Consider the following 8638-nt stretch of genomic DNA (forward strand, 5'->3'; position numbering starts at 1 on the left):
AGGTCCATGTTAAATGTTTCTTGCATTTTCTCTATTCTATTTCCAAGATTTTGGATCATCTTTACTATCATTATTCTGCACTATTTTTCAGGTAGACTGCCTATTTCCTCTTCATTTGTTAGGTCTGGTGGGTTTTTATCTTGCTCCTTCATCTGCTGTGTGTTTTTCTCTTCTCATTTTGCTTATCTTACTGTGTTTGGGGTCTCCTTTTTTGCAGGCTGCAGGTTCGTAGTTCCCGTTGTTTTTGGTGTCTTCCCCCAGTGGCTACGGTTGGTTCAGTGGGTTGTGTAGGCTTCCTGGTGGAGGGAACTAGTGCCTGTGTTCTGGTGGATGAGCCTGGATCTTGTCTTTTTGGTGGGCAGGTCCACATCTGGTGGTGTGTTTTGGGGTGTCTGTGGCCTTATTATGATTTTAGGCAGCCTCTCTGCTAATGGGTGGGGTTGTGTTCCTGTATTGCTACTTGTTTGGCATAGGATGTCCAGCACTGTAGCTTGCTGGTCGTTGAGTGAAGCTGGGTGCTGGTGTTGAGATGGAGATCTCTGGGAGATTTTTGCCGTTTGATATTACGTGGAGCTGGGAGGTCTCTTGTGAACCAGTGTCCTGAAGTTGGCTCTCCCACCTCAGAGGCAGAGCACTGACTCCTGGTTGCAGCACCAAGAGCCTTTCAACCACACGGCTCAGAATAAAAGGGAGAAAAAGTAGAAAGAAAGAAAGAGGATAAAATAAAATAAAGTTATTAAAATAAAAAATAATTATTAGGAAAAAAAATTTTTTAAGTAAAAAAACAAACAAACAAAAAAGGGATGGACAGAACCCTAGGACAAATGGTGAAAGCAAAGCTATACAGACAAAATCTCACACAGAAGCATACACATACACACTCACAAAAAGAGGAAAAGGGGAAAAAATAATATATCTTGCTCTCAAAGTCCACCTCCGCAATTTGGGATGATTCGTTGTCTATTCAGGTATTCCACAGTTGCAGGGTACATCAAGTTGATTGTGGAGATTTAATCCGCTGCTCCTGAGTCTGCTGGGAGAAATTTCCCTTTCTCTTCTTTGTTCGCACAGCTCCCGGGGTTCAGCTTTGGATTTGGCCCCACCTCTGCATGTACGTCGCCGGAGGGCGTCTGTTCTTTGCTCAGACAGGACGGGGTTAAAGGAGCAGCTGATTCGGGGGCTGTGGCTCACTCAGGCCGGGGGGGGGGGGCGGGGGAGGGAGGGGCCATTATTTTTATTATTGTAGCAGATATTTAATAAATGCTAATTTCCCTTCTGCCTTTTCTTTCAGAAAAAGAGGAACCAGTACAAATGAAGGTCCATTTTTAACCCCCGTAGAAGAATCAAGCAGAGCTATTAGTGTTTATAGTTTGCTGCATTACTACTGTATTTCTTCACTTCTAATATTCACATTTTATGGAGTTTTAATGTTTCTAAAATTGGGATTGCATGATTTAATCAGTGTGTGCTTTAATACAGGTTCTTCCTCCTAGAAACCTCTTATTAAAATGAAGATGTGTCTTACAATTGATTGTGTCTCAGAATCGAGGAAATAAAGTAATTATGCTGTTGCCATAGCACGCATGACAGATTTAAGACAAGAATAGCTAAGTAACTACAGAGTAGAGTCCAAGCCGTAGGTTTTATGTGTTACAACAAATTCACCACAATGGTCATAATCTTTAAAAGATTGTGAGTTTTCTATTAGCAGCTTGATTGCCCTCAGGTCTCTGCAGCCACCAGCTACAAGTGAGTCAAACTGCTTTGGCCCCCACATTTTGCTAGTTCTAAACCCTCAGAGCCAAGCTTCAGGGCTTAAGCACACCACCACCCCAAGCCACCAAGTCTCCCCAGTCACTTCTTGGAGTCCTCTATGCTCAGGACCAGCCCTTAAATGTGCTTCTAATCTGTTCTCTCTGTCGATGTCCAGTGTGTGCCCAGTCCCTTGAGGGAAAGTGTATCTCCTAGTACTCAAAATCTGAACATCCTCCAGATAAATTTTCCTGCTTAATTAAGGGTCAAGTAATCTGGGTCCCTTACAGACATTTTAAGAGCAGTCTACGCCTTTGTTGAAACTGCATGTAATTCAGGAAGTGTGTTGGCTGGGGAGGAGGGTGATAGTGAGAAGCAAGTGTCAAAATGTCTTTTTACAACCCCCTGTTCCCTTTTAAGGAATCCTCCTAATTTCTAGATCCTGACTAGAGAAACACACCGAACCCTGAGTTCCTTAGCAGAGCACAGACAACCTACTTCTACCAGCCCATAATTGACCAAGTCTTTACTGACTCATGTGCCAGCTTCACCTACATTCTTCTCTTATATGACTCCCTACTGTTGTCCCCAGGACTTACCATCCAACCTGCTATCCTCCAACACGTAAGGAGAAAAAACAAAATCAAAACTTCTGGGAAGGGATAATCTGTTTCCCCCACTTTCCTCAGCCAAATGAGAAAAGGGAACGAGAACACCTTCTGTTGTGAAATTCCCCCTAAAGTCTCCTCATACTGCCCTTTATTTAGTTTAGTTCTTGGGCTTCTTTGCCATTCATCTTCAGCATTATGAGGGCAGTTTCTGGTTCAGAGTCTGAGAAAATTCTTGGAACCACTAGTGTTTCTGCAAGCATCAAAAGAAAAGTCCATTCTCTGGAACAAAGTAGTGTTTAAAGAGCCCTTACTACCCTTTGTAGGTCTTTATATATACATCCTTCATGTTTCCAACAGGAAGAATCTTCATTTTTAATCTAGGGAAGTTCCTATATCTTTTGATCATTTTCTTTTCCCTTCTCTTCGCCCCTCCACTCCCCTGTCATTCCTCTTCTTCTACCTCTGAGGATCCATACGTAAAACTCCTCCTAACAAGCCCCTTCATCCCATACATATCATCTCATGCAAATGCGGAGAGGAGAACATTAGTTCTTCAGATTCAACCAGATTTTGAATTTTAATTTGATTGCCCCAAGGATTCCTGCTACAATTAAATACACCACCAAAGAGAGTGAATAACTCTCCAACTTAAAATAAGCTCCAATTTAATATCCTGATAGTATGTTTGGGCTTCATAGAAGAAAATCCTACACTATAATATACCTCACTATTTTTTTAAGTTAATTAGTTCATGTAGAAGGGCTGCTAAAAGGAAATGTCACCCTGGTTCTAAATGAAGACCAACTCAACTACTGAAATGTGAGGACTGTTACCCATAACCTGTGCATCTGTAAACCGCAGCAAATATTCCAGTTCATGCTGCAGAATATCTATGGGGAAGGTGACTCACTGCATATATTACAGATGGAGCTGGGCTATGATGTGAGACAGTTATGAAAATAACTTGCAAACTGAAATCAAATATAATATTATGGCTTTCCACAAGAAAAGCCTAACTACCAATTTTCTCCTCCTACTCTTGAAACATTCTTACTGGATTAGGTTTTCAACTATATGCCTTATTTTCAGGCCCAATTAAACATTTAAACATTTTTCCTGTTTTTCAGCTAAAATGAATAAAATGTTCATGGTAGTAGGTCTGTCATCATAGAAATAAAGTCCTACAGATCTCACTATGGTTAAATCTAGCAGTGCAAATGACCGGACTACAGGGTGAGTTGTCAGTTCTTTAGAAGCAATCTGAACCACGAATGTGGATTATTTTACAAGAGCTGATGTAATCAGGAAGCTCTGCATTGACGTTCCATAACAAAAGAAGTCAAGTGGTTAAAACTGCTGACACTGGTACAAGTCCCTAATCATTTCTAGACTCAAGTATCAATTACTACAATCTCGCTCCTTCCATCCCCAAACAACCCAGACCTGGTGAGTGGTATGACTTTGCTTTTACATTCAAGTTTCAATAATTTATTTCTAAAACATAACATACAGGCTTCTAAACATTAAGAGAAAAAAACCATTTTGTTGTATCATTTACCTTTACATTTACAAAGGATTGGTATAAATCCATCATCCTTACTAGAAAAATAATTCAAAGTTTATTCTTTGCTAAAAACGGGTCAATATGGGAATAAAGACACAGACCTAAGAATGGACTTGAGGATATGGGGAGGGGGAAGGGTAAGCTGTGACAAAGCGAGAGAGTGGCATGGACATATATATACTACCAAATGTAAAATAGATAGCTAGTGGGAAGCAGCCGCATAACACAGGGAGATCAGCTCAGTGGTTTGTGACCACCTAGAGGGGTAGGATAGGGAGGGTGGGAGGGAGGGAGACGCAAGAGGGAAGAGATATGGGAACATATGTATATGTATAACTGATTCACTTTGTTATAAAGCAGAAACTAACACACCATTGTGGAGCAATTATACTCCAATAAAGATGTTAAAAAAAATGGGTCAATAACGTCGTCTTCCTTGGGAAAAAAATATAGCAATCCATTGTGGGATTAAAAATAATTTTCAATCTCTTTCTTCAGAGGTTACTGAATCAAATATTTTGGCTGTTTTTAGTACACAAATAGCATCAAAAAGCTTTCAGTTTCAGATGAACAGGTTTGTGAGCCTTTCTGTGGAATACTGATTATTTCATTGTCTAATCTAGAGAGCTGAGGTTCTAAAATCATGGGGCAATAGTTTGGTATTTTACATCTTAAAAAGATAGTTTATTCAAACAGTTGGTTAGATTCACTATAAATTAAGTAAAATTTCATTTGATAGATCTACGTTTTCAAAACCTATGTGTTGTTTTGTATGTGGTTATGCATAAGCCTAATAAAATGGACTGTTCCACTGTGTAACTTATTTTTCCAGGCCTACTCAGGAGGTCAGAATATTACTAGCTAGGAGGCCCCTTTCCAGAGGCTATGTTTTTCTTTGTTTGTTTTGTTTTTTGGGTTTTTTAAAACATCTTTATTGGAGTACAATTGCTTTACAATGGTGTGTTAGTTTCTGCTTTATAACAAAGTGAATCAACTATACATATACATATATCCCCATATCTCCTCCCTCTTGCATCTCCCTCCCATCCTTCCTATCCCACCCCTCTAGATGGTCACAAAGCACCGAGCTGATCTCCCTATGCTATGCAGCTGCTTCCCACTAGCTAGTTATTTTACATTTGGTAGTGTATATATGTCCATGCCACACTCTCACTTCATCTCAGCTTACCCTTCCCCCTCCCCATGTCCTCAAGTCCATTCTCTATATCTGCGTCTTTATTCCTGTCCTGACCCTAGGTTCTTCAGAACCATTTTTTTTTTTAATCCCATATATACGTGTTAGCATATGGTATTTGTTTTTCTCTTTCTGACTTACTTTACTCTGTATGACAGACTCTAGGTCCATCCACCTCACTACAAATAACTCAATTTCATTTCTTTTTATGGACAATATTCAGAGGCCATGTTTTGATTTGGGATATGGAAACGAAGTTGCTCAGATAGGTCAGGTAAATTTTGCTATGAGGGAAATCATTACCCTACCAAAAAGAATCACAGCTTAACAAAAGATTTCATACTTTGAACTGAAGGGTGAGGAAACATAGAAATAAGAAAATACGTAGTGAGGTTGGTGGCTGAAACAATTCAGAGAAGGAAAATCAAGTGCAAGCTCAAATCTGGTTATCTGGAATCTCAACTTGGAATAGACAAATGTATGCTCCGTGTAATTCAGGAGTTTCTTTACCCTTCATCCTCAGTTTTAAAAGAAGAGCACTGGTTCAGGGTCAGAACATTCCTGAAACCACTAGCGATTCTGCAGGCGACTGAGGAAGAGTTCAGCCTCTGGAACAAAACAGTTTCTAGGCTGTCCTTACTGCCCTCTTCAGGCCTTTATACACACAGCCAAATCCCTCATTAGCCTTCATGTTTCCAACAAGGACAATCCTCATTTTTTAATCCAAGGAGGCACATACTTCAAAGTAAGACAATAATAAACACTACTGAGCTATGTGAAAGGATTATTAAGTATAAATCCAAAGGTTTGAAGTTGGTTTGGATGCCCAGCTAGATGTTTCATTATAGCTACATAGACATGAGTATGGCAAACAGCTGAAATTTGCTGAGGATCATATCAGGTTCCACAAGATCATGCTTGCAAGAACTACCAGAATATCCAACAAAACCACTAGAAACTAAGACTTGCTCAAGGCCATTCCCTGGTAACGGGCAGCCAGGCAATGAGCTAAATGATACCTGACCACCTGCCATTACTGGGTTGAAGTTCTGATTTTTCCACTGTATAAATTACCAGCTCTGAATAGAAGTAGGGGACATGGTACGTCGGCATCCTGACAGAGCCTGTTCAACTACTACTACTTTTCTGTGCAGACCACCTCCCACAACTGATAACCATGTATATGGACACACATGCCTTCAGAAATGTAAGGGGATGCTTGGAAAAGAAAGAAAATGCAACTGCAACATTGAAAACCCATGCACTGTCTATTTGCATATATCTTATTTCTTCTCTCTTAAATTCTCATAGTACAGTAGCGTTTGCTTTTCTTAAGCTTAAACTTGACACAACTATTATAGATTTACTCATTCTCCCTCCCTTTCCCTCCCCAAAATAACAGACAATTGTGACTGGTCAAACTCACTTTCTAAGTTCCACTATCCCAAGCCTTTGGCACTGTTGATACTTCATGCCATGGGAGCACTGTTGGACTTAAGAGTTTCGAGGGGCCTTCATATACACCTTATGAGTGGTGCCAGGAGTTTCTCAGGCCCCTTTGGGAACCTGGGAAGGGAAAATTGGGAGGGTACAAGACCAGGAGTCCTAGACTCCCTTCCCCACTTTGAGGCAGCTTTTATTTATTGTATGTATGAGGCTTTGTCATAAATTTCTGTTAGCACAAAAAGTTCAACTGATTTTCAAGGTTTTAAAAATGGCTGCTGTGGTGGAAAGAGGTCCGTAAGGGGAGTCAGACTTGGTTTGAAGGGCAGGACCAGTCACCTCTGAGGCAGGAGGGAAAATATTTCTCCTCCCTGACAACTGTGGAAGCACCTACCTCACAGGGACGTTGTGATTTCTAAACCACTATGAGCATTGGACGTACACAAACTGAGTCCAAGTTCTGTCCTCCGAGCCCTTCGGGCCAGAAGTCCCACCTCCGCCTCCACGACCCCAACCCAACCTACCCTAACCCCCAGCCACACCCCCAACCCCACCCGGAAGTGGACCTGGTAAACCAAGGCATCTATTCCGCAGCCAGGACACTGACCCACTGGCCACAGCGTCCATTCCACTGGCCAAGTTATGGATCCGTCCCACCCCACCCTACAGTCTGACCCCGAAGGCCTAGACTTCGACTCTGCTGGCCAAGACTACCTTTCCTCTGGCCATAAGTTCGACTATCTCTACCAAGAATTGGACCTGGACTCCCTTCATGAAGAACTTCTTTCTCAGTCTATGCCAGGCGCCATGATAGAGACCTCTGCGGCCACGTATGAATCCCACCAGACTGCCAAACCAGAGGATCTCACAGAGGCAGAGAAAAAGGGGCTCAAATCTGAGCTTGGTAAATTGGAGGCAGAAATCGTAACCCTACGCTGTGCGCTGGCAGCCAAAGAGAGACGCTGCATGGAGCTCAAGAGGAAGTTGTACCTGACGGCCTTGGTGGGGCTGAGGCAGAATCTGTCCAAGAGCTGGCACGATGCTCAGGTCTCCAAAGCCTACATGAAACAAAAGACGTCAGCTGCCCTGTCCACCATGGGCTCTGCCATCTGCAGGAAGCTTGGAGACATGAAGAAATCGGCCACATTCAGATCCTTTGAAGGTCTTAAGGGAACAATCAAGTCCAGAGTCGCAGGTGGCAGAGAGCTAGGCAGTGACTGCCTTCCTTCTTCAGCGGGGAGTGGGGATGATCTGCTCCCAGTTTCAGGGAGTGGGAGTGATCCAGTTCCGGGAAGTAGGGATGACCTACTCCCCTTTCTGGAGCCAGAGTGAGCTCCTTGGTAAATTTGCCTGGCCACTTGACCAGTGCAAGAACTCCCTTCCCTCATCCCAATTGCACCTCTGCCCATCAAAAACAACAACCAAACAACAATGGTAAAGTTAATTCAGGAAATGGACAGAGTCTGGTTTTGAGAAAAGTAGCTCCCATTTGTACATACATATTTGCTGCTGTTGAGATAAAGAATCCAACGTTTTGTACACTAAGTTATTTTACACTAAAGTTTATATGTGAAATGTATCACTATACTAGCCTTCCTGGGGTTGCATTTAAATAGACAGGACAATGGTTCCAGAGGGATTTTAGGCCAAAGCCAAAACTCCTTTTTTGGAAAAACCAGTGCATCAAAAGGCCAAAGTAAGTTTCTATTTAGAACTGGTAAAAGGTATGAAATAATCTGCAATTTTATCCTCTCCCCATTTCCTTCCTTTCTTTCCTAAATCCTAGAAAGAAGCTTGAAAGCTCTACCTGGCCTACGATTTTTATCTTAAAAAGATGATCAAGAAAAATGTTGTTTTTCTCTGAGACCCTCAGAAAGAAGGAAAAATATTAATAGACTAACTGGTACATAATACTATGACTTTTATGAAATGATTTTTTTGACTCCTAATTAAGCAAAATAACTTTAGCTTCAATTTAGGAGATTGTCAACTACTTTGGACTCAAGCTGTAATTGCAACTTTATTTTGCCCTGTGCTTTGTTTGTAATCTTTTTATACATCAAAATGAGAGTT

At 41.5% G+C, this 8638-nt stretch overlaps 1 protein-coding gene across 1 annotated transcript; it reads left to right on the forward strand.

The window, feature by feature from the left end:
* Positions 1-7315: 7315 nt before the first annotated feature.
* On the forward strand, positions 7316-7897 carry TPD52L3 (TPD52 like 3; the record flags this gene model as incomplete). Its single annotated transcript, XM_082656895.1, has 1 exon — positions 7316-7897. The coding sequence occupies exon 1, from the start codon at positions 7361-7363 to the stop codon at positions 7895-7897; it is 537 nt and encodes a 178-aa protein (XP_082513021.1). The 5' UTR covers positions 7316-7360.
* Between the last annotated feature and the right edge of the window lie 741 nt (positions 7898-8638).

The sequence above is a fragment of the Grampus griseus genome (assembly GCF_964374135.1).
Source record: "Grampus griseus genome assembly, chromosome: 6".
In the NCBI taxonomy this organism is placed as follows: Eukaryota; Metazoa; Chordata; class Mammalia; order Artiodactyla; family Delphinidae; genus Grampus; species Grampus griseus.